Source organism: Peromyscus maniculatus, chromosome 20 (assembly GCF_049852395.1).
Source record: "Peromyscus maniculatus bairdii isolate BWxNUB_F1_BW_parent chromosome 20, HU_Pman_BW_mat_3.1, whole genome shotgun sequence".
Lineage (NCBI taxonomy): Eukaryota > Metazoa > Chordata > Mammalia > Rodentia > Cricetidae > Peromyscus > Peromyscus maniculatus.
The window spans coordinates 65,414,512-65,441,036 of record NC_134871.1 but is presented as its reverse complement, the minus strand read 5'-3'; the positions used below and the strand labels follow the sequence as shown (position 1 = coordinate 65,441,036).

The window sequence follows — 26,525 nt, the reverse complement described above, 5'->3', positions numbered from 1 at the left end:
CAAGGGGAAGAGGAAGAAGTAGAGGAAGAGGAAGAAGAGAAGAGGGGAAAGGAGGAGGAAATGACTGAGTTCTGAAACACTTGTGGTCCTGAGCATTTGGGATAACGGACACTGAGACTGTGATGGCTTCCGATGACTCACGCCCTCTGCCCTTGCGTAGTCCCCTCCACCTCATCCCCTCATTGCTCAGGCTTAGCTGCCTGACTTGCTGCAGCTGATGGGACATGAACAAACCATGCAATAATAGGCTCAATGCCACTGTTGCATGGGTGGGTGCATCTTGCCTGGCAAGTTGGTACCCAGGGCGCAAAAGTGGCATGACTTTTATAGGGTGACCAGTTGTTTTTTGCTTGGATTTGGGGTCTGTTTCACAAGAGAGATTTCAGGCCCGGTACTATAAACCTGTTCAAAAGCCCATGGCTGGAGAGGCCCTAGGCCCTAGGGTGGGATCTACTATTGTCACTTTGCTAAATGGCTGAGCTGTCAAGCTGTCACTTCTAAGCATCTAGTTTAAACCCACAGATCTGGGCTGCTCGCAGCCTCAGCGGAGAAGCTTTTCCTTGTGCTGAGCATCAGGTAATGAACACTTCTAACTGGTCAAAGTACCGAGACTAAGTAACCACGAGTGCTTAGCCCTCAATGGGACATCTTTTATCAGACCCCTGCTGAGCTCGGTTCAGGGAACATTGAAGAAGAAGAGGTAAAAAGAATTTAATAGTCAGAGGAGAGGGAAGAGTGCCATGAAATCCTGTCTTCTGGGAAAGACGAGGCTATTGCCCTCACAGACTCATAGCAGCTATGGGTTACCTGCAGGAGACTCACACAAAATAAGCCAGCCTGATTACCACACAGACTGTGGGTGAGCTCACAGGACCACGCCCCTAACTGAGGGGCTGTTGGCATTCAGTAGCTGCTTGGGGAGGGGGAGTCATTGGAGGGGTGGCCAGAGGTAGGTTTCCATGTTCCGTGGATGGTAGCACACCCAGGTAGCATTAACTTAGTGGGTTATTTTAGAAGAGGGGTCCATGAAGCTGAGAGAGGATCTGGGGGCAACTGGAGAGGGGAACTGGGGAGTGGATAGGATCATATTTCATTGTAGCGATGTATGAAATTCTCAAAGAATCAACATCAATACTTTTGAATGTCCGACACGTTGGGGCTGGTGTTCCTCTGCTTCCTTTTACAGCTCTGAAGCCCCATAAAGAATCCTAGGCTAGACCATTTGAGGGTGAGAGACCATATGGAACCCCACAGAGCAAGCCAGGCTTTGTCCTGCCAGATCACCTCTATACCATGAAGCCAGTGGCTTACCACAGAGATCAGCTGAGCCAGGAGGCAGGAGGCCATGTGTGACTCAGAGAATTGAGAGGAATAATAAAACGGGAAACCAGGTGTGTTGGCGAAGCCAGGGCCTCTTGAGGTAGATTCTCATACAGGAAAATCTAACGACACCTAGAAATGAAGCTCCGGGGGAGCCGAAGCGCAGCCAGGACACCGTCCTAAAAGTGGGCGAGTTTAATAGCTTACACAAAAATCGTACCAACAACACCATCAGACTGAGAGAAAAGTGAAAAGCAACTTACCCCACACTCCCATAAACACCGCGAAGACCAGGGTTCCAAAACTGTCAAAGATGCACAGTTTCTGGAAAACAGAACAATGGTATGTAAATAAATGAATGCTTCACTTGTCAGAATTCAGCAAATCCTGAGCGCTCTGTGCGCTCTGCAACCTGAGCGGTCGCTAGGGCCGGTGCCGTCTTAGCAACCACGACACGTACGACGTGCTCGCAGATGGAATTTCTCGCATTTTTAAAAGCAAACAGCTTTCGCCGCCTGAGCCCGAGTGCATTTTCTAGTGGAATCTTTCCCACACCGCGATAAAGAAATAGGCGCATCTGCTAAGATTGCAGGCCGTTAAAGCATCTTTTATGAGCTGTCAGAGTGACGCGAAGGACGGAGCCGGCGGCGCTAAGAACCGAGTGCCCTCTGAGCAACTTTATGATTTGCTTCTTATCATTGTCTCATTCCCCTCAGAGGATAAATTCCAGAAATACCTTCTTTTCTTATTATTAAAAAAAATATATACAAAGCTGAGTTTATGTGGTGATGGCTTTCCCCCAGGAGCGCCCTGCTTCCTCCACTCCAAGGACAGCTTCGCTGGACGGGCTTCCAGTGGGATAAAGGCTCTGCAGGAGCTTCTTCTATCTATGTCTGCAGCATTATTAGGTAGGACTACCTATATAATAATTATCATAGAGGATGACCCTCTCACTGCCGCCAAACTTGATCTCTTCGCTGGTCCATATACATAGTCTTTACGACTTCCTGGAAAAAGTTTTAGTCGGTTACCAACCTTCAATAGTGAGCATCTATCAACTTCCTTAAGAGAGAACCCACAAAGCTCACAGAAAAGTGGGGGACCTGTATTCTGCCTGCTTTACAAAGTGGCCACGTGGAGAGGAAACGGGGTGTGTGTGTGTGGGGGGGGGCAAAGGCTCCAGGTGAACAAGGACACTTCTGCAGTGATAACACATTCAAAGCTGCTTCTAAGTAGGGAGTGGACTTTGCTTTACATAGTTTTTCTTTTCTTTTTTTCTTTTTTTTTTTTTGGTGTGTGTGTGGGTTGCCTTTTATACTCAAAGTGATGTCATTTTCATGTATGCAAAATCATTGGTTATTTTCATAAGACCCGTATCTAGTTAGTTATGTTCTCCTCCACCTGGCTTCTGAAAGAGATAGATGTCCCTTCAACCATCCACGTGGACCTTGATCCAACAGCATGATTCTAAATGGTCGCATGAAACAATTCCTAAAAACACACAAGCAAACACCCCTTCAGCTCCAGGAAGAGGGACTTGTCACGCCTAGCTGTCCTGGGGAATAGAGCTGAGGCCTGTGTCCCACAAATGATGCTTTCGTATCTTCTTATCTTTGCCTTTTAGAAAAACTGCCTGCTCTGAGATGTCTTTCAACATGATGGTCTGCCCTTTATTGCAAATAACTGCACACAGGGAGCCATGAAAAGTATTCCAAATGTGTACTCTCCTCAAGACCACTCCCATTTGGAATTGGTACAAGTCATGCCAACTGCCTAGTGCCCAAGGAGTGATATGCCTGGTACCCCAGGGCAGGTGTAGACATAGATGAAGTCGCCATGCTAGTCACATATGGGAGAATCATGGGCACAGGAAAAGAAGTAGACATTTGGCCTTTCTGCTTTGTCCCACGAGAGCTACAGGAGCAGGAGCAGGGGTGATGATATGGGACATGCTTGGTTAGCAGCCTAACTTAGCTCAATTGGCAGCTGGCACAGTGGACCAGATGCCATAGTAAGAACAGCCCAAGTCAGTATTTTGTTGGAGTCACATCAGTTAGTGAACATCTCTTTAGAAGAGATGCAGAAATTAGCGAGTCAATGTACTAAAGATGGAAGACACAAGAAACTCCTCTTTTCTGCCCCACCCTCTCCCCCTTTCCCCCAGATGCTTGTCTTGGTCTCCTTCCCTTTGTCCATGGCTCCCACAAAGTTCAAGAAGTCCTCTAGGAAAAACAACAGAACCAAAGACCTCCAGGCACCCCCAGACGATGAAAGACACTTGAAAGTCCTGAGCTAAGGTGGGGTGAGTGGAGTCCAAGGAATGAAAGCATGAGTGAGGAGGGAGGGGGGGAGAAAGGACATCTTAAGAAGGGACCTTCCCCTGTGGCTTTCTGGGAGCACCACCACTGTACCCGCCTCAGGGCCAGAGCCTCCGGGAACACACTAACAAGTGTCTTTTAATTTATCAGTCAAAAGCCAGTGACCAGCAGCTCCCCTGAGTCTCTGTAATCTACAACACACAGTCGACTACTCCACAGTTCAGGCATTGCCTTGGCCCAAGGGGCAGGCAGTGAAATCTTTTTAAATCTATAAATTAAGCGTAGAAATCAGTAAGGCTGACAGTGGGCCACCATCATCATAATTAGTAGTAGGAGAAGTTTCTCAAACACAAATCTGGATTTCAGGGTTGTGTGCCTGGTGCTTACCAGCCAGTGAGGAACGGGGCATGGCGCTGGCGAGCAGCGCAGATCTGCTACAGCTCCTGTCCCTGCCAGTTTCTAGGTGTGTGAGCATAACAGACCGCTTCGTCTCTCAGGGCCTCCGTGTTTCATCTTGTAAAATGAGAGAATGATTCTGCCTACCTCACAGGTACTTTACATCAAATGTGATGTTATCAGTAAAATATAAAACAGGCCTAGCAAGATGGTCCAGGAGGGTAAAGGGGCTTTGCTACACAAACCTGGTAACTTGGAACCCCCCAAAAAGTGGCAAGAGAGAACCAAATTCACAAAATTGTCCTCTCCCTTTAATGCTTTCTTGCTTGTGTGTTGTGTGTGTGTGTGTGTGTGTGTGTGTGTGGACAAGAGGACAGAGAAGATTCACATCAGACACCAGCACAGTCAAGAGAAGCCAGGCTGTTTTCCTCCCTGCCGAGGAAAAGCATCTGTGATGTAGTCAGAATAACTCTTTCATTTTACAGGTTGAGAGCTGAGGACCCGAGCGATCAAGCTGTCTGTTAAGCTCGTTGCCCGTCGGTACACTCCCTCTTCCTTCACTGCTCGACCTAAGCTTCCTGGGTCATAAGAGCTCACCCCACTTGCCAGCATTTGGGGTATCACGTGTGTTTTGTCTTGCAAGGATGTTTTGAGGAAAGCATCCTTTCCCAATCACTGAGATACAAACCCTTCCTTCTATATTAACAGAAACAGTCTTAACTGACCCACAGGGTCCTTAAAAATCCAAGCAGAGTTTCCACATGCTTTGAAAGGGGGAAATACAAACTGCATGATTACAAACTTCAGGCTTCATTAGCACACATTTATAAGCACACATTTTAGGTTTTTTTATTCACTTGAATTAAGGCAAATACTTGCAATAGTATGTACCTATGGCCGAGGCTACAGCTCAGTGGTAGGGCAACCCCCAACTCTGAGAAAACTAAAACTCTATTCAAAACAAGCTGAGTTTGGGACTTTTGTTGGGTCAACTGAGATCCTTCGGTAGGTTCAAACCCACTGTCCTTACTCTCCCTGAGCTGTGACCCTCAATTTATTACCTGTAAATGTACCATAAGCATGTGCACGGTCCACTACCTTTCAGTGTGTTGGGAGGGTTACTCAAGAAACCCCTTTCTAAATCCCTCAGAGGGGGAATAATTTGTATGTTATGATTTACATGATTATTTTACGTAAGGATCTAGAACAGCAAAAGTTACCTTCGAGGATTCACAGGTGATATTCAGCCTCCAGAATGGACACAGCTTGTCGCACTGGGGACACATCAGGATCTGGCCGCCGATGTCGGGGTCACAGACCTCTTTGCTAACAGAAGAGAAATAAAGCAACTTAAAAACCTTAGCAAAGGGCTTCTGTTTTCAAGCCTCATAATAAAATCCAGGTCCATCCATGACAAGCAACAGAACCGAAGCCTATGAAACAGGATCACAAGTGACAGTCATTGTTCTGATGAAGGTTCGCCACACAGAAATGATAAAAAGCATACGGAATAGTAAACGGTCTACTTCTTTTCTTTAAAAAAATATATTTTTTAAAATATGTAAATATATATTTTAAATATGTAAATATATATTTACATATTTCAAAAAATCGTAACCTTTATTTTTATTTCTCTGTATAGGCGTTTGCCAGCATATATGTCTATGAACCATGGGCATAGAAGCCAGAGAGAACACTAGATTCCCTGGCATTGGAATTACAAATGTTTGTCAGCCAGCAAGGGGTGCTGGGAATAGAACCCAGGTCTTCTGGAAGAGCAGTCAGTGCTCTTAACCACTTAGGCACCTCTCCGGCCCATAATATTTTCATATAATCTATTTTGTTAATTCTTCGAGAATTTCACACAATGCCCAAATCTGCTCTTAACTCAGGGACATGACAAAGGGCTGTCCTTCATAACTGCTTTGGCTGGAGATCTCTGAATCACAGAGAGCCCAGAGAAGCAAGGCTGTGGGGCCTGGGGGGAGAGAAACCGGCTGCCTCCACATACCACCCAGGAACCTGCTGGGCTCCATAAAACCTCTCCAGTTGCTGTTCGTATTTGATCTAGAAATACACTTCCACTTCTTCCATGAGCCTCGGACAGAAGCCACTTAACCCCCTCCCCCCACATCCTAGATCCTAGGATTTGTCAAAGCATTATATGTCTGGCCTTGATTATCCAGAGATAATAAGAGCATATTTAGTAAAGTTTGTGGACACAAAATCAATATAGAAAGTATACACAGAGAAACAAAAGAGATTTTCTCCTTATCTACCTGTTAACAATTGGGAAATAATTTTTAAAACCTGTTTTTCAGTAGCTTAACAAGTATAGTGTCGAAGAAAGAATCTAATCAAAGAAGTATTAAAATTCATATGGAAAAAACTGTAAAACTTGGTCAAATGGAGTGAAGACCTGCATCATGATTTTCAGAATTGTTTGTGGTGGTGGAGGTCAGTGTTTGTGTTAGATCGCTTCCATTTGATCTATAAATCTCACGGAAGACCCAAAATTCAGAATAGACAATTTACTAATTAGGCACTGCTGGTACAAGCGAACAGCCAACCAACAGCACAAAACGAAACATGCAAAGATTTCTACCCTTATCCAAACATCTGGGCCCAAGTTTAGGAAGATGAGAACGGACAGCTCAATTCATGACACTCGGAAAAACAGGACCTTAAATAAACCCCAATTGTATCACCAAAATAAATTCCACTCAGGAAATGAGAATGACAGCTGCAGAATAGGAAAGAGAAATCGATGGCACTGGAGAGCCCGGCTCCACAGTTAAAAGCGTCCATACTGCTCTTGCAGAGGACCTGAGTTGGGTTGCCAGAACCTACACAGGGCAGCTCACAACTGCCTGTAACTCCAGTTCCAGAGGACCTGATGCCCTCTCTGGCCCTTGGGGGCATCTGTTCTCGAGTGTATGTCTTTGTCTGCGCGCGCGCGCGCACACACACACACACACAAACACACACACACACATTTGAAAATGAAAGAAATCTTTTTTTAAAGGAGAAAATAACAACAATAAAAGAATATTTCAGGGGCTGGAGAGATGGCTCAGTGGTTAAGAGCACTGACTGCTCTTCCAGAGGACCTGGGTTCAAGTCCCAGCACCCACATGGCAGCTCACGACTGTCTGTAACTCAAGATCTGATATCCTCACACAGTCATACATGCAGCAAAACACCAATGCAAATAAAAATAAATAAATTAAAAAAAAAGAATATTTCAACAATCTTAGGTTAAGGAGAAATGCTGTCAACATGGAAACAAAACCCACAGAGGAAGTTACTCATACATTCAAGATTCAATGAGAAGAGGCAAGACAGTGTAGACTGCTCCTACAGGTGATGCTATTTCAGATGGACCCTGCTGCAATGGGGCCAGCATTATCGTTGGTTAGGTGACTGTGCACCTAGCCCAGAGAAAGGAATGGGTTTGGGAAGCATGTCTGAGAGAGCTGAGTAAGCGCTCAGAAAACCCACCCATTCACAATGCCAATGAGAAGGATAAAAATGTTTAAACTCACCCTTTTCTGAACTCGGAAAATTAACCAAATGCTTACAGCTACCTAATGACCCTTCCGTGTGTGTGTGTGTGTGTGTGTGTGTGTGTGTGTGTGTGTGTGTGTGTGTGTGTGTATAAAGGGACTGGCTAATCTGTGGTTTGTAGGATTTTAACTAGGCCGGCTGCCATGCCTGTCTCCTCAGGTTCGTGGCAGCCTTACAACCCAGCAGCCTTCCAGCCATTATGAACAAGAGCAGCCCCCTAGCAGCCGAGTGGGGCAGACAGTGTCTGTAGCTGCTCCGGGGACCCCTACCCAGGTGCGTCCGTGTTTGACCTGCCCAGCAGCTCCCTGGAAAAGCTTCATGATGTTCAGGATGAGCTTTGTCATTTTTTCACCTCATACCCTGAGCTTCTACCATGAAAAAGCACAACCTCCAACTGTCTGCTTTAAGAATCTCCAGGAGTTACTTAACATAGCACCTGCTTGAGTCAGTAATAACCGTAGATGTGAACTCAGAAACTTTAAAGGAAGAACGAGGTATGGGATATCCACAGACACCAAACCTCCAACATATCTGTGAGATGTAGAAGGGCCACATGCATGTGGGCTAGACAGTATATAAGTCAGGTAAGAGCTAAGAGAACCTGGAGTCTAACCCTGGGGTTCTGCAGAAGCCAGAAGGAAGCCTTAGGAGAACCAAATGCTGTCCCCCCGGAGTGTCGGACACATTCCCAGTGTACATGGCAAGGAAAAAGGACAGGGCCCAGCACCAAGGAAATCACCACAATCCAGCCGCTGTCGAATGATCTACTGAACACAGATTTTAGTGCCCATATAAGGCAGGTGTGATACAGACCATGGGATCAGTGCAGGAAATGAGCAAGAGAAGCAGAGACAGAGAAACAAAGAGAAACCGCAACAAATTCTGAGGGGAAAGCTCATTCCCAGGGTTCCTACGGTGTAATATTTAAAATGTCAAATTCCTAACATTGCAAGTCACAGGCACATCCGAAACCTGAAAAGTACAGCACTAACAGAGTAAGGATCGACCTGGGGATACTGGAACATTCTATTCGTTAAAGTCTTTAAATAAGCAAGTATGTATAGAGAACTAAAGGAAATCCTACCTAAGGAATTAAAGAAACAGTGTGAGCATGTCTCACCAAACAGGAAAGCAGTAAGTTCAAGAGAACTAACTAGAAACTTAAGCAAGACACAACAACATCAATGAAAAAATTCACGAAAGGCATGCCTCTGCAGATAAGACACTTAATGTTGTATCTATTAAGATTATACAGTCTGAGAAATGGAAAGATAAAGGAATAGAAAACACCCATGAATCTAGCTTCAAACACCAGCGGGACTCTATCAAACACACCAGCACATGCATCCTGGAAGCAGCAGAAGGGAAAGAAACGGATAAAAGGAATAACTGAAGGATGGCTAAAAACTTACAAATTTTGACAAGAGCTTTACTCAGCAAGCTCTAAGAAGGATACACTCAAAGAGATTCAAACCTAGGAAGACCACACTCAGAGGCTAAGACAACCCTAGGGAAGAATCCTGCAGCAGAGAGAGACTCATGACTGGTCACATACAGAGCTCCTCAGAGAGAAAAAAGTTGGCTCTCTATCAGAAACCTCGAGTCCAGAGGCCGTGGGATAATGCTTGCTAAGTGATGAAAGCAAGCTGTGTATCCAGATTCGACACCAGCACAACCAGTCATCAAGAATAAAGGAAGAATTAATGTAAGTCAAGAAAAACAAACATAGCACTCGTTCCTTCCAGGGTCTACACAGCCCTCATGAGACATCAAAATGCTACCTGGATCTTGAACTTCTAATGTCTAGAATGGTAAGAAATAAGCCTTGTTATCAGTGACTAGCCCTGCTGTTATATTTGTTACATCAGCTAGGTAAATGTTCACAGCAGACGTGTGTGTGTGTGTGTGTGTATTCCTAACTGCCTAACATTCATCACTTGATGTATAGATAAGGGATATGGCATACCCATGCAATGGTGTATTATCTGGCCCCCAAAGAGACTGAGGTATCAATAAATACTACAACAAATAACCTTGAAAACACCAAGAGTGATAGAAAGCAGGCACGAAGAGCTATGTACTACGTAGTTTGGTTTATACAATGTCCACAAGAGACAGATCTATAGACACAAAGGTAGATTAGTGCTTTCTAGAAGCTAAGGAAATGGGAAGTTAGGGGATCACTGCTAATGGGCACTGGTTTCTCTCAGAAGGTATACTGGTTACTTTTCATTGCTGAAAAATAAATACTGATAAATACTATGAGCGAGGTAACTTCTAGAAGGGTTTAGTCTGGCTTTTACAGTTCCAGAGAGGTTAAGTGTCCATCATGGTCAAGAGACATGTCTGCAAGTGGCCGGGATAGTGGCTGGAGCTGGAAGCTGAGAGATCACATCTCTACCACAAGCAGGAAGTAGAGAGAGCAGATTGGGAGCGGGGTGAGACTACATAATCTCCAAGCCCTTTGCCCATGACGTAATGACTCCAGCAAGGTCATACTTCTCAAACCTCCCCCAACAGCGCCACCAACTGGAGACCAGATGTTATGATGCCTGAGCCAGTGGGGACATTTCTCATTCAAACTACCACATTCCACTCCCTGGCCTCCATAAGCTTATGGCCATATCATAAAGCAAGATGTATGTAGTCCAACATCTCAAGGCTCCATAGTTCTTAAAAAAATTTTTTAAAGACTGCTTAAAAGTCCAAAACCCAAAGTCTCTTTTGAGACTCAAGGCGATCTCTTAATTCGATATGCCCTCATAGAATCAAAATGCAAATTACATACTTCTAACATATAATGGTTCAGACTATTCATTACCATTTGAAGAGAGAGGAATTGGGGGCATTGTGAGGAAATACTGGACCAAAGGAAGACCAGAACCCAGCAGGTCAACCAACAAATCCCACAGCTCCAAATCTGGTGCCTGGGACTTTAGTTTCAAAGGACTTAGATGGCTCTGTCCATCCAACTTTGCTGGCTGCAAGAAACAACCCTCTCGGACTGGTTCCACTCCCTGTTTACAGCTCTTCTTGGCAAATATCTCATGGTTCTGGCATCTTCAACATCTTGGGCTCTCCACTGTAACCCAGGCTTCACTTTCCAAGTTTCACAAAAGGGCTTCACAGGGCCTTCATGGAAGGACTCCTCTGTCACACTCTGCCCGTGCCTCAGTGGCTTTCTGAAACTGTGGAGGAAGAATCCATACCCCTTCTCTCTTTCACCTTTTAGCCTTTAAAGCCAGCACCATGTGAACCACACTGCCAGCTCTGGATGTCAGCGGGGGATGGTCAGTGGTCCCCGGAACCACATTAGCAGCAGCTTGTGTTTACAATTGCTTCCTAGGAGCAGAGAATGCCTTAGGTCTTTTCAACAATTAAAAGCTCAGGTGGGAGGGTCTTGCTCTGAGTGAACTCTTCCTTCCCTTTATTTCAGTGTAGAGCAGACCTCTCCTTAGTGTGGCTAATCTCCCTAACTACAGTCTTTCTTCTAGCACATTCCTTGGCTATAATATTAAGCTTCCTTAGGGTCCCTTTTCTCTCAAAACTACCTTTTGTATTCTTGTTCCACTTGCTCCTTTTCATTATAAATATGCACGAGTCATTAATAATAACCATGCCACAGAGTCAATATCATGATGTCATATTGCCTCTGCCAAAAAAAAAATTTACTCCATTAATTTTTAATTTAGTGTTAGGCAAGTTCTCAGGACATGGACAGAAAGGAGCAAGATTCTTTGCCAAAATATCTCAGGAATGGCATCTAGCCCTATAGCTAATATTGTTTCCTTCTGAAACCTCTGAAGTTGGGCCTCCAAGTCCATACTGTTCTCAGTACTACTGTCTTCTAGGGTCCTACTAGTATGGCCCTTTTAGGTCGTGCTTACTGCATTTAATTGAAGATTTTCTAGCCCAAAGTTCCCAAGTCTTCCACAGTCCTCCAAAAATCAACATGGTGAGATTCTTCAGAGCAACAGCCCACTCTCTGGTACCAACTATATTAGTTCCATGTCTGTTGACATGATAAAACACCATGGCCAAAAGTAACTTACTGGAAGAAAAGGTTTATTTTGGCTTATAGTAAGTTCCAGGGGGATGAGAGTTTATTATGGCGGGGAGGCATGGAAGCGAGCGGCAGGATGATGGGAGGAGCAGGAAGCTGAGAAATCACACCTTAACCGCCAGCATGGAGCAGAGAGAGTGAAGCAAGGCAAGGCTATGAACTCTCAAAGCTCACCCCTAGTGATGCAGTTCCACCACCAAGGCTGCCCTGCCTAAACCTTCTAAAACAGTGCCAGCAACTGGGAACCAAGTGTTCAAATGCCTCACCCTATGGGGGACATCCTTATCCAAACCACCACAAGAGGTGATAAAATGTTCTAGAATGAGGGTAGTGATAATGGTAAAAGTCTGTAAATGTATTTAAAAATCTGGGTTATAACACTTTACATGGGTACATTTTATAGTAAATCTATGAATAAATAAAAAAGATATTTAAGGTTAAATGCACACCTTCTTGGCAGGGGAGGGAGGATGGAAATACCTGTAGTACTTTCTACTTATGTCCTGCATGTTTTTAGAAACACCCATCTTAAATGTATTTTGTAGTGCTATAAATATGTGATTAAAATATAATGAAGGTAAAGAAATTTAGTTAAGCACAAGACTGAGTATAATTCTTTCCAAAGTGTAAAGCGTGGCACACAGCCAAGCAACACACTGTTACTTAAAGGTAACTGTCCATTCTCTTTCTCAAATTGAGCGATGGACCACCATTCCTTATATCTCAAATACATTTTCTATTCTTAGGAATCTAATACATGTATTAAAGAACTGAGAATATTTAAAACTTAGATATTATAAGCATTTAAAGACATTTATAATAATAAAGTAAAACCACATAGTTTTGGACACAGGCAGTATGTCCCTAAGACTCTCATTCCATTTCCCATAATCTGTGTGACGTGTCAGGTAATATGTGACTATCACGGTTACTTCATGAAAGGTTTACAAGTACCAGAGATGGCCTAATGGGTAACAATGCTTGCTCTTTGGGCATCTCATCACCAGCATCCATGTAAAATCCAAGCATGGCTACGTATACCTATACTCCAGTACTGGGGGTAGAGATAGCATGATCCCCTGAGCTCAATGGTAGGCCAACCTAGGAGAAAAGGTGAACTTCTGGTTCATTGAGAGATGCTGTCTCAAGGTGGTAAGGCTGACAGTGAGAGAGGAAGACACACCTTCTGCTCTGGCTTCTATGTGCTCACATATTCCTGTGCATGGACCACAGCCAGTATCCAACACACACACACACACACACACACACACACACACACACACACACACACATGGACCTTGCAAAAGTGAAGCCTGCTCAATCTAAAGCTCTATTCTGAGAGGCCATGTGGGAATGGAACAACATTAGCCCAACAAAGAAGCCACAGACAGAGGGAAAAGGTGCCCACATTCAGTCCTTGGCTGCAAATTCTTTTTCACGAAGAGATAGAGGACTTCAAACAGACATCTTGGGCACACTGGCTCTGCAGCCTGCCAGGGGACTAGGTAATGTGCCCATACATCAGTACGACAAGCAAACATCCCATCTCAGAGCCAGGCCGACATGCTCAAGGCTTGAAAAATGTCATCACCTCATCACTGAAGCCCAGGAACCGCAACCTGCCTCTTACACCTGGACTGAGGCCAGTCCATCAGGAGACAGTGTCCTGCATAGTGAACATCCAAAGCAGATGCCCATGATAACCCAGCACAATGCAGCGTGCCCCAGCACCCATGGGGCTGGTATTTGAATGCCAGTATCGACCACAAACAGAGTCTTGGGTACTTGATTATGCCCACTCTGACATTATCAGGAATAATTTTGTAAAAGTAAAAAACACCAAACCAGAACCGAGTTACTCGAGTTTCCGATCATGCAACTCTTCATCGAATTAAAAAAAAAAAAAAAGTCATTTCTAAACACAGCTTTTTTACTGGAACCCTAGGAATTCAGAGCTTTTCTTGGCCCAGGTTTACAAGGCCGTGAAACATCCCTCAAGAGTTCAAGGGCAGCCTTATCTCTTTCCTTTTCATAGGAAGAACTGTCTTTAAATGCCAGAGTGTTTTTTTTTTTTTTAATCCTCGTCATAATGCCCCTGTCAGAGGCAGTGTTGGATTATCTGAGAAAAACATTTCCATTTCTTTCCTTCCTCTTCTCAGAACAAGGAGAGAGATCGTGCAATGAACTCCTGCGGTGAGTTCTCCTTTACCAAGATGGTCTAAGGCCCAGGGAACCCCCTCATGACCTATCAGTGTGGAGACAAGGGTTAAAGAGAGATCACCTCCAGGTGCAGTTATCCTGATTGAGATAGCCGTAGAGGAAGCAGGCCACGCCCACCACAGCTGCAAGCAGGAGCATCTGCGTGTAATAGCCCAGCCAAGCAAAGTAGATTCCAATCTTCTCTCCGTAATACTTCCTGGAGGGAGGGAGAGAGAGAGAAGATATTTTTAGAGGATCTTCACTGTGCAGCTTCATCTTAGCATGGCTGCTTGGTTTCTAAGCAAAGGAGGCTTTTTATATAAAAACTCCGATTCGGTTCACCCCCCTAACACGCTCGCTTCCACAGTGGCGCCTAAGTTTAACTATGGAACAGAAAGGATGTTCCATGCGCAGACACAGAGTGAATTTAAAAGTGACCAATGGAGGGAACAGTGCCACAGAGGGGCCAGCTAGGGTGGTCCCTTGTTCTTAGTGAAGACGAGCACCATGTTACCATCTCCGAAAGACCCTTTAGTATGTGGGAGTCCTCTGCCTATTCAGCTACCCGCTATTACATACTCAGAGAAAATGTAAGCAGCACAGTGTAAAACCTGAACCTCACCGCTGATACAGTGGCCTTCCCTTGTGTGGGGGTACATCCTGGTACCTGTGACCCCCGGATGGTGCCACCCCACATGCCAACTGTGGCTTCTCTCTACACAAACACACCCACACACCTCTGGTGCACTAGGAGAAAGCCAGTTGGAAAATAGGAGTCATTCTTTTTCACAAAACACTACCGTCTTTCTGACCACAAGACGCAGGCAAAAACTATTCCTGCTAGGGCGGCAAGTGTATTTATTTATTATGTATATAACATTCTGCCTCCATGTACCCTTGCAGGCCAGAAGGGGGCACCAGATCTCATTACAGGTGGTTGTGAGCCACCATGTGGTTGCTGGGAATCAAACTCAGGCCCTCTGGAAGAGCAGTCAGTGCTCTTAACCTCTGAGCCATCTCTCCAGCCCCGCCTGGCAGCTTCTATACTGTTGGTTTCCACTCTGTTTCTGTCTTGGTCTGTGGACACAAGTGAGACTTCTGAGGGGCTGCGGGTTCAGCATGGAGCCGAGCCAGTCTCCTTGGGCCTCACCTAGCGGGAACTCAGCTGTGAGTACAGCCTAGATTCCTGGGAGGCTGGACCAGCTCCTAAGACAAAGGTCTGTCCAGCACCACAGGCTGCAAAGGAAGGCAGGAGCCACATGGAGAGGAGTTAGGACACGAGAGGGGCAGAGGACGACATTTTCATATGGCTGGGGCTTGGTGTCTGCCTCGTGGACAGCCAGAAAACAGCAGGCTTGGACAGTGCCTGGAGGTAAGACCTTGGCCAGGGTTTGGGCCATTCTGGCCTGTTTTCTCTTTTCTATGTTCTTGCTCTGCTTTGAAAGAGGCTTGAGTGACATCAAAGGGTTCATGGGCTGGAAGCCTGCTCCCCAGTGTGGAGGGATTACAGGGGGGGGGGGGGACCTTAAACAGCAGACCCTAGGGGGAGGTCACGCAGGAAATCACCCTCGGAAGGCATTATGTAGGTTCTCGTGCAACCATTAGGACTACATCAAGAGGACTACATCATGTCTCACCATGAGTTTAACCCTCTTTGTCCCCAATGTCCCTGCCACGAGACCACTTGCCCTAAGAAGACACATCCAGCATGTTTCTCACTAGAGACAGTCTGGATTCAGTGTCCCCCAAACTGTGGGTTAAATAAACCTCTGTTCTTTATAAAGTAAGCTGACTCAGGTGTTTTGTTACCATAATGCAATCTAGGCTAACACAACTCTTACAAGCCATATATTTTGGATATGATGTATTTAAAACTGGGATCCTTAGAAGCTGAATGGTCAAATTTTTCAATGGTAAAAAAAATACTCTGCCACATTTAGGTAAATGGCCAAGCAGTCTCCATGTGGCTATTCAGTGACAGAATTCAACTCTTCTGAAGGTATCCCTGGTACAATGGAGTCAAAGCCAGAAAGGCTTTCCAGATCTGTAATAGAGCCCTGTCTCTTATTGTGAACCTGAGAATACAAAGGATAATTTCAGATGTGAGAGTCTCTGGTCATTGTCCTTCTCCACCAAAAGGATCCTAGCTGCTAATATCAGTTTAAAAATTCAGCTTTGACTATTCCGCTTTGGTGTCAGGGTCTCACTGCGTAGCTCAGGCTAGCAGTGTTGAGATTTCAGGTGAGCCCTACCAAGTCTGGCAGCTGGCAATTAAAAGGAGCCGTCAGTCCCCAGCTGCTCGACCTTCCTCACCCCACCAACTACTGTCCAGATGCACATTTCAATTGTGTTTCACTCTATACACTGCCTTTCCACTCTGGAGTACAAGCCCCTGCCTCATGCACACATACACCTCTGTTTCCAGCCCCTTAGCATCATTGTTGTGGTCAATTGGTACCTCTGCTTTGCATGGCTAAGACTGGAAACACTCTTCAGAGCTGAGACAAATAGCCTGCTAGGTTCTTCTTCCTCTGAACACTTTGTTCTCTCAGGAGTTAACGGTCCTCCTAATGAACAAATCTCTCTAGACTGCTCCCAACCTGGACTTCGGGAGGCTGACCGAACTTTCTACTGAACTTTTTCCTATCCTATTTTTATTTTCCCAAAAGCTGTTATTTTATTCTACAGTGATCTTGGCTGCCATCTACTCAAACTTTATCTTCTTTTCTCAATCTGAGGTCACGAAGGGGCCACTGGAGGAACTTTTCTTTTCTGGGCCAAGGCAGCTTCCCACAGATTCATCTTTCTAGTGTGCTTGGCTCACTTTTACAAAAAGAAAATTCCCCCCTTTTAACGATCTCAGGGAACTGGAGACAAAGGTCAACAGCCTGGGTTTGTGAGAGGTCACTGGTGAGGTAGAGAAGGGAACATGTGGGATGGGGCTGGGATAGTGAACAAATGCACCTGATTTACTTAAAATAAGACCACTGCAGTACAGTCAGACGCAACTGCTTTCCGCTAGAAGGAAATTGATAAAATGGAAACTTCACAAGGATGACAACCTCAACTATAGTCAATCTTCCATGCTTGGGTCCTGCACCCAGGGATTCAGTCAACTGCTCACTGAAAACATTGGGGGAGTCTACGGCTATACCACGCTGAAGGCACCCAGTCTAGCCTGAAGACACTGGGGCAGACTTCATCTACATTGAGTATTTCCAGACTCTTCTCCCTGATGTCACGCCCTAGACAGCACAGCACAGCACCCACATACGTGGTATTTCCACCACTTTAGGGATTATGAAGATGGAAAGATGAGTTAAGGTATATGGGAGGAGGGGCACGGGGCATGTAAAGGCCTTTCATGTAAGGAACTTGAACGGGTCTCCTTATTCTCAGAGGCTCTGGAAAACCAGTTCCTCATGAATGCCCAGGGAAACTGTGTCTACATGTATAATATCCACATACTATTTTATCTACGGGGTCATCAGAGTCCACAGAAGCACCTCTGTAAGACAATGACCCAGACAATGGTAAAGGAGGGCGGACTGAGGGGGGCCAAATGAGATAATTAAACAAATCTTTCTAAAGTAATTAACCTAACAAACAATTTTTAATGGCTGCTGCCTTCACAGAAACAGAGGGAACAGGGCACCGTGCTAACAGAAGCACGCGAGACTGCACGCCAAGTATCCCTGCACAAAGCAGGCCACGCCCCCGGGACAAGGAGGACGTCACTGCTGCAAATGCACAGGACAGAAGGCGAGCTTCAACATCACAACGCCCAAACTACCAGCTTCTGAACTTTAACTCTGATGTTCTGAGAGACGAGCCGCAACGCAGTTAGGATTTCCTACGAGACCCTTAAATGGCACCCAACAGCAAAAAAACACGGAAAAGAAAGGCTCACACCTTACCGCACAATGAGCTAATGACTCCAGTGCTTATTCCTGTGCAACAGAGGATTCTAAGTCCCCAACAGGCAACCCCTGACCTCTGAGAGAGAAGACCGTCTTTCCATTCGTGGTAGGCTCACATTGATAGTAAGTCACGCTGGGGCCTAGACGGTGTGCTCACGACGAGGTGACTCAGGACAGAGCCAGCCATGCCACAAAGACCAATTATATTGTTGTCAAGTTGGGGCTGTGAGCCAAGTGAGACGGCTGGACCTGCGGGGGTTGGAAGGGACTAGATTTTTTTTTTTTCAGTACCGGGGATCAAATCCAGGGCAAGCCTTAGATAAGTGCTCCACCATTGATCTAAGACTAGACACGGGGGCACATAAACTATGATCCATCCACTCTGGGTCCATAAGAAAGCCTTGAGAAAACACTGGGTATCACGGAGCTGGGTGAGGCCCTCTGGTTGGCAATACTGTTGGGCAGCTGCCGTGTGCGCAGACCCCACAGGGTACCCCTGAGTACTTCTCACTGGAGCGCTCTCTTCTGCTCACCTGATAAGGTCCAAGGGCTGCTTCTTGTATATGCTTCGAGGGTGAGCCCACTCCCTGTACAGGAGGTAACGTTCACTAGGACAGCTGGGGTCCTCCGACTCATAGTTGAACTGGCACTGAGAAGCAGGAAGGAAGAAATAAGCGTCACAGTCCTCAACTTACAAATCTGACTGTTAAATATGGCACTGATGGCCATTTGTGGGAACTGGGGCCCCACCTGCTGGAAGGGAGGGCCATGCCATTTAATTCTCCCCCCACCCCCACCCCCAGACAGGGTTTCTCTGTGTAGTTTTGGTGCCTGTCCTGGATCTCGCTCTGTAGACCAGGCTGGCCTCGAACTCACAGAGATCCACCTGGCTCTGCCTTCCAAGTCCAAGGCATGTGCCACCACCGCCCGCCTGCCATTTAATTCTTAATGATTCTAAAATAAGGGTGATCACTATTGCCCTTGGGGGTTATCTGGGAAGAGAGATGGCAATAGATGCTTGGATAGTGATGCTAGCAGCTGTCGCTTCTAGGGGACAAGGCAGGGGGGTGGCTGGAGCCCCATGGATGCCGATGTCCTGAAGTGAGGCAGTCCTAGTCAATGAGAAAACTGGGCCACTCAAGGCCTCAGAGCCTCACAGTCAAGGAATATTTATCTGAAAGCCCAGCCCTTCTTGGATCGGGGGGTGGGGGGGGGGTGGGGGGGTGGACCCGGGCACTGGCTGGTGGGCAGCAGGGCCACTGCCATAGCCAGTCTTCATCGTCTCTCAGCCCAACAGTTCTGTTGATGACACACAGAAAGTAAGTGGCAAAGACTGTATCATGTCACTCACGCACAGAACCATATCACCATGAAGCCCAGCCTTGGTGAGAGCCCTGATCTTTGTTTGTATGGTGTGAGCTTCCTCCTCACACCACACAGGACCACTCCAGGCTTGGAGATAGAGAAGACCCAGGCACAGGCAAATGTCAAAAGAATATTCTAGGACGGTGGTGCCCCAAACTAACATTTAGAGAATGATGTACAACCGTCCCTGGGCTCAGAAGCTTCCATTGCTAATTTTGCTGGGGTACACACACAGAACGAACGTTCAGGCTCAGTGACCACGCTGGATCTCCCTGGAGGCTCCTCCATCTTGGCCATCTTGCCCCTGCCTCCCACTCTCTGCTTCTCCATGTGAATCGAGCCTTTATTTGATGTTCTCGTTTTGTTTTGATACATGGTACATTTTAAGATTTTCTTCACCCACCCATGCACATAACATACAGTAGCAGTGATCAAACTCAGCCTTTGCTTTCTTTGGTTGTGGAGATTTAGAGAAGCTGATAGTAAATGCAGCAAAGTAACAACGTGATTGATGTGGAGTTTAACAGATTTCAATGACAGGATACAGTAACACTTTTAGATCCATAACATCCTCCTACATATGTGCTCATGAAGGACTGGAGTGAGCACATTCGGAACTTTCAGTCCATAGGAGATGCTAGGGGGCTTCATCAATCCTCCTGAATCCAGCGAGTCTGTAGCCTTTGAACAGTACTTTCATAATGTCAATAATCTGGGGCTTTGTCACTGTGACGTGAACCCCGATAAGCCCCTGTTTAAAAGCCCTGGTATAGCTTGGAAATAGTATTTTAAGTGAGAAAAGTCTATTTACAGAAAATGTCAAATGAGAATTTCTAACATGTTTCCCTTATGAAAGAAACAAAGGCCCCTGCTTTTTTCCTGGTAATGACATCTGTCAGTAGTTATGAAAGTAGCTATCACTCAAATGACAGGGACTAATATTTTATATAAATTTAATTAGCTCTCAAAACAACTCTACGAGGTAGGAACCATTGCTACACCTTCCTTACTGACAAGGACACGTGGGAGCAGAGAGAACAAGGCCATCTAGCCGGGGGCGGAAGAGTGGGACTTCACTTCCAGACACGCACACAGCCTAAGTGCTGACCTGTGTGATCTGTACTACTGCCACATTGCCCGAGGGAGGGCACTGTGCATTCTCCCTAGTCCTTTAAACCCTGTACCATCTCTATGCCTGGGGTCCGTCAGTGAGAGTGCTCTGGATCCTTCTTGCCCTGGATCAGGGATCAAAAAGACATTGTCTTTGTCTTATCGAGGAGGAGACAGACAGAAGGTCTAGGAGTCTAGTCCTTCCCTGCCAGCACCCGAGTACTCGGCTTCGCCATTTGACTTACATCGTGTAGAGGGAATGCTGCCTTGTAGATTCCAGAACTGACCAGTCTATTGATCCCAAATTTGCTAACGTTGTTCATCACTTGGTATTTGACTCGAGAGAGGATGAAATAAACCTAAAAAGATTCCAAAGCAGACCACGTCATTTTTTTTTTTTGTGGTAGAACTAGCTCATGCAATCAGTTCATTACCATAGTAGAAATCTGTCTGCACTGAAATAATACCAGTAATACAAATAATAGTATCTTTTATCTTTTAAAAGCAGAACCACAACAACCCAACCGAGCGGCTAAGTATTCAACAACAGATTTCAAATCACACCAAAACGGAAATCGTAGTCTGTTCAGACGTACAATGCGGCTTCTCGTGGCAGGGTTGAAAAAGGAGTCTCTGTCAAGGATGTAGAAATCATTCATGCGGCTCTTCTCAAAGGGCGCAGTGAAGAACTCCTGCTCCGGCTTGATGACACTCTCGTTCACGCGGAGGACCTTGGTGAACCAGTTGAGAGTGCCGAAGGGTGAGCGGATTTTCAGGTCATTGGGCTTCAGGGGGAGCTTGATGTGCATGATCTCAGCGTAGGTGCAGAGTACCTCCCAGGGTGCGTGCACTTTTACAAACACAAGCTTGTCATCAGAAACCTACGAAGGGACAACAGAAACCAAACTACTGTTTTCACAGTTGTGGTGATATACTGTGTCCCCCAATAGACTGTGTCCCCCCAATGAAATTCATCTGAGGATCAGAGGAAAAAAGCCAGCCACTGTAGTAGACATAGAAGTCAGGCAGTGGTAGCACAAGCCTTTAATCCTATCACTTGAGAGGCAGGGATCTGTGCTGTGGGATGTTCTGTATGTCCTGTGGGAGCCTGTTCTTGGGTTCCTCATGGCTTTACCCAGCAGGTCCGCATAGAGGATGATTAGGACCATGAGCCTGAGTGCAGGTGTCTGAGATGGTCTGCACTTGGCTGTGCTGGGGGATGGTCTGTATGTCAAGCTGCTCTGATTGGTCAATAAATAAAACACTGATTGGCTCATGGCTAGGCAGGAAGTAGAGGTGGGGCTAACAGAGAGGAGAAAAGAAAGAACAGGAAGGCAGAAGGCGTCACTGCCAGCCGCCACCCCGACAAGCAGCATGAAAAGATGCCGGTAAGCCACGAGCCGCGTGGCAGGGTATAGATTTGTAGAAATGGATTAATTTAAGCTATAAGAACAGTTAGCAAGAAGCCTGCCACGGCAATACAGTTTGTAAGCAATATAAGCCTCTGTGTTTACTTGGTTGAGTCTGAGAGGCTGTGGGACTGGCGGGTGACAAAGATTTGTCCTGACTGTGGGCAAGGCAGGAAAACTCTAGCTACAGATCTGTCTGGATCTCTGTGAGTTGAAGGCCACACTGGGAACAGAGCCAAGTGTGGTGACACATGCCTTTAATCCCAGCACTAACCATAGAGGTCTGGAGGTCTGTACAGACAGACAGGAAGTGACAGAGCTGGGCAGGAAGAGTAAGTGATGTAGTTGGACAGAGAGCAAGCTCCCAAGTACAGTGGTTCACAGAGGGTTTCAAATAAAGTAACACTTACTGATCTTGTTGCTTCCAGCTGCAGGCCATGACAGATGAGGTTAGACTCATATGCTTGTCTTTTCCTCTGAAAGAGAAACAGGAATATATGTTAGACTGCCAGTTTTAGCAGAAAAGACTTTTTTTTTTTTAAAAAAAAGAAAATAGCCAAGTATTTTGGCCTTGAAGAGACACATTTGCTCAAAATGGGACAGAGGCAAGAGAGTGTACTGGATTCCCTATGCTCTCTAGAGGGCCATGGGCTGGCTGGCTGGGGCTTTGGTCCTTTAGAGGTACATAAAAATTACTGTGGCACAATCACTGGCTCCTAAGAGGACACAAAAGAAATGTGATGTTATTTTTTAAAGGTTCCAAATTTTTAAACTTTTATTTCTATACTATATATTCAAATGGTTCAGTATTAGATGCATATAGATTTTAAACACACACACACACAATCTATGCATGCCTTAATTAAGTCCACACAACAATACAAACAACTCTAGTAAGATTCACAGTATTTGCAATGAAATGTTCAGAAAATCATATACATGTCAAGGTCTCCAAACTAGGGAAATATCTCCTAATATGCTCCTCTATTCCAGAAGAGGGCAGCAGATCCCACTGCAGATGGTTGTGAGCCATCATGTGGTTGCTAGGAATTGAACTCAGGACCTCTGGAAGAACAGGCAGTGCTCTTAACCACTGAGCCATCTCTCCAGCCTCCAGAATTTCCATTTCTGATAATGGCTAGAGATGAGTTGAGGCAAACCCTCTCACTGAAGACAACAGAGAATGGCAGATGAGTTGTGTTTTTTTTTTTTTTTTTTTTTTTTTTTTTTAAACAACTCCATCAGCCACATGCTGCCAGATGGAGGTCATGATAATCCGGGGGAAACAGTCAGCCACTTTCCCCAGGGAGTACCACTTCTGACTTGCTACTGAAAGTTGCAGAGAAGGCCCTGAGCTGCTATGCCCCAAACACAGAAAGCTCCTATTAACATACGATGTGGACAGCCAGTATGTGGCTGACCCTGAGTCCATGTGGGACCCCGATAACACTCTACAGAAACATTGGACCCAAAAATGGTTTTATTTGTCCTCAACGATCGCACAGTTCTAATAATAAGCAAATACCACTTTGTGCACATTCAAGATAACTCGAGAGACACCCAAACAAACGCTAGAACTTCCTCAAAGAGCACCCGGCTGGCCTGAAGGCTTGAGGCTTTCCCACCTGCTTCCACCAAGTACTAGGACCCTCCGAGGCCATCCTCGCCGCCTCTCCAATAATCTTCGGGCATTTTGATCTTTTCTACCCCTGGGCTGTCTTATTTCCAGCTCGCCTCGGTCAGTGACTCAGTTGACTCTTAGCTCAGCAGCACGTCGTCATCTAGAGTCTAACCCTCACGTTGGTTCTCTCACGGCAAGGCAGCCTTGTTCCTGACCACATCCTCACAAGTGAAGAAAAACACTCGGGTTCGGTGGAGATTGAATGAGAATGGCCCCCATAGGTGCAGATGCGTGGATGTTTGGTAACCAGTTGATAGAACTACTTGAGAAGGGTTAGGAAGTGCGGCCTCGTTGGAGGAGGTGTGTCACTGGGGGTGGGCTCTGAGGCTTCAAAAGCCCACAGCAGGCCCAGTCTCAGTCAGTCAGTCAGTCTCCCCTCCCCTCGTGTGTGTGTGTGTGTGTGTGTGTGTGTGTGTGTGTGTGTGTGTGTGTGTCTGTCTGTCTGTCTGTCTGTAGGAGGCATGAGTGTGTGTGTCTGGGTGTGGGAGGCGTGTGTCTGTCTGTCTGTCTATGGGGTGCGTGTGTATGTCTGTGCTGTGTGTATGTGTGTGTGTGTATTGTGTCTGTGTGTCTGGGTGTGTGTCTGCACATGTGGGGGCATTTCTATGTGTGTGCCTGGGTATGTGTGTATGCTGCTTTTCACCAAAAAGATAGAAATTCTTAACTATACTGAAAAAAAAAAATAACAGGCTGAAGTTGTTAAGATTTATAGTGAGAATGCATCTTCCACGAAATTGTGAAGGGAAAGGAATGCATGGTAGTTTGCTGTCAAAGTTCACACTGCTGATGTTAGAGCTAGAGTACATGACACATTTAGTGGAAAAGCAGTGTGTGTGTGTGTGTGTGTGTGTGTGTGTGTGTGTGTGCGCGCGCGCGCGTGCGCACGTGCACATGTGCATTCACAGAGCTAGTTTGGTATTTGGTACTGTCTATGACTTGGGACATCCACTGGGGTCTTGAAATGCATCTCACATATGCATTTAGTATAAGCGCACTCAGTATGCATTTATCAGTTTATGATATAAACATTTACTAAGGTCTTGTTATTTTTCGGGGAACTGGCAAACTTCTCAAGGCATATGGACATTTTTCCATGTCTGCTATGGAGGATCTAGAGAAACTGCCCACGACCTCAGACTTTCTCCCAGTTGAGAACAAAAGCACTGACTTCCATGTTTCAAGGCAAAGCAACTGATTCCTGCTGTTTTCTATGGACATTCCGGGTCCTTGCAAGAGCCTGTCTCCACCACAGCAGGCATGCACAGATGTCCTTGCGCCTGGAGCACTGCTTCTCAACCTGGGGGGTCACAACCCCTTTTAGGGGTTACATATCAGGTATCCTGCATATCAGATATTTATATTATGATTCACAACAGTAACAAAATTACAGTTATGAAACAGCAACAGAGTAATTTTATGGTTGGGGGGGGGTCACCACAACATGAGGAATTATATTAAAGGGTCACAGTGTTAGGAAGGCTGAGAACCACTGCTCTAGTGTCCTGTAAAGTTTAGCTCTACTCCAGACCCTGTGTCCTGAGTGGTTCTTTTGTTGTGGTGGTGCAGGTTGTTTGTTTGTTTTTTTGTTTTGTTTTGTTTGGTAAGTTAACACAAGTTAGAGTTATGTGAGAGGAGGAACCTCAATTGAGGAAATGCATCAACCAGACTGCTTGTAGGGCATTTTCTTTATTAATGATTGATATGGGACGGCTCTGCCCCGTGGGGTCGATGCCATCCCTGGGCAGGTGGTCTTGGGTTCTATAAGAAGGCAGGCAGAGCAAACCATGAGCAGCAAGCTAGTAGGCAGCTCCCCTCCACGGCATCAGCTCCTGCCTCCAGGTTCCCACCCTGATCCCCGCCAGGGGTGGGTGGGTTGTGACCTGAGTTGTACAATGACACAAACCTCCCCTTCCCGAGCTGCTGTTGGTCATGGTGTTTACCGCAGCAGTGGAATCCCTAAGACATCCTGAATTGGAAACCAAGGGCCATTATGCAAAGCAGAATTCATTCTCGGGGTGGGGAGGGAGGGGGAGAGATGAGGGTGATGTCAACTCCAGAGACAGACTTAATGGAAAGCTGTTGGGGACCCCAGTGGTGGCAGGGATTTCATTTCATGGTTTATCAGTCACTTCTCTGTCAGGGTGACAAAATTCCCAACAGAAATCATGTAAAGCAGGAAGGCTAGTCACGGCGGGGAAGGCAGGAAGGCGCGGCAGTACTTACGGTGGCGGGGGTGGGTAGTGGCGACCTGTTCACATGGTGGTGGATAAGAGGAAGCACGGGCCAGAATGTGGGGCGTTTACCCACCACCCCCACAGCTTCCCAGAGTTTTCTTGAGTGCGATCAGCAGGAAATATTAGATAGAAGGATTTATAGCGGAGAATCTTGTGGAGATAAACAGATAGAAAATAAAGGATAGCCTCGAGAGGGCCTGGAACCTATTCCAACGGGCCCCGACTGTCTCTGGTCCAGGATTTTTATAGAGACGCCAAGGGGTGGAGCAAAAGACCTCCTCCCCCAGCACAGCCAAGTGCAGGCCATCTCAGACACCTGCACTCAGGCCCGTGGTCCTGATCATCCTCTATGCGGACCTGCTGGGTAAAGCCACGAGGAACCTCAGAACGGGCTCCCACACCAGAACCAAAGGTGAACACAACCTTCGAGACCCTGTCCCTCATGAGCCCCCTCTGCCAGCTAAGCCCTTACTTCCTGAGAGTTCCACAGCCTTCTTATATAGTAGCACTATAAACTGGGGAATGAGAGCTGGTGGGGGACATTTCAGATCAAAATCTAAAAGATACAAAGACTTGGGCTCGAGCAGGTAGAGTAGGTCTTAATGACAACAGAGGCGCCAGTCAGAAGCGGGTTATCTCCTGCAGGTTAAGGAGTATTTTAATAAAGGCGAGTGGCCCTGTTCCAGATCCCCTGCTCCACTACATTCAGGACCATCATGCTCAGCTGTCTCCTTTCTGGTCACCAGCCACCCACCAGGGAACTGTCCCATATTTCCAGGGTGCTCCTGATGCTTGGCCCCTCACCAGCAGAACCCATTCTCTGTGGGCTAGCTTCCTTCTTGATAGAGACAATGGTGGCCACTCACTGCACACTTATGGGTTTCTTCCTTTCTGCCCATTAATTGCTGATGCCATCTCTCTCTTTGTGGCATCTGAATTCCCC

The 26,525-nt window shown here is 46.2% G+C and overlaps 1 protein-coding gene across 4 annotated transcripts in view; it reads right to left on the bottom strand.

The window, feature by feature from the left end:
* Ano6 (anoctamin 6) overlaps nt 1-26,525 on the bottom strand; it is a 199,320-nt gene that overhangs the window by 38,819 nt on the left and 133,976 nt on the right. For all 4 annotated transcript variants that reach the window (XM_006974329.4, XM_006974328.4, XM_076556664.1 and 1 more), the window contains 7 exons: nt 22,078-22,143; nt 20,855-21,139; nt 20,504-20,617; nt 18,317-18,432; nt 13,946-14,080; nt 5,255-5,360; nt 1,584-1,644 (listed from right to left, as the gene is read on the bottom strand). In XM_006974329.4, coding sequence (XP_006974391.1) covers nt 1,584-1,644; nt 5,255-5,360; nt 13,946-14,080; nt 18,317-18,432; nt 20,504-20,617; nt 20,855-21,139; nt 22,078-22,143 — 883 coding nt within the window. The remainder of the gene's footprint in view (nt 1-1,583; nt 1,645-5,254; nt 5,361-13,945; nt 14,081-18,316; nt 18,433-20,503; nt 20,618-20,854; nt 21,140-22,077; nt 22,144-26,525) is intronic.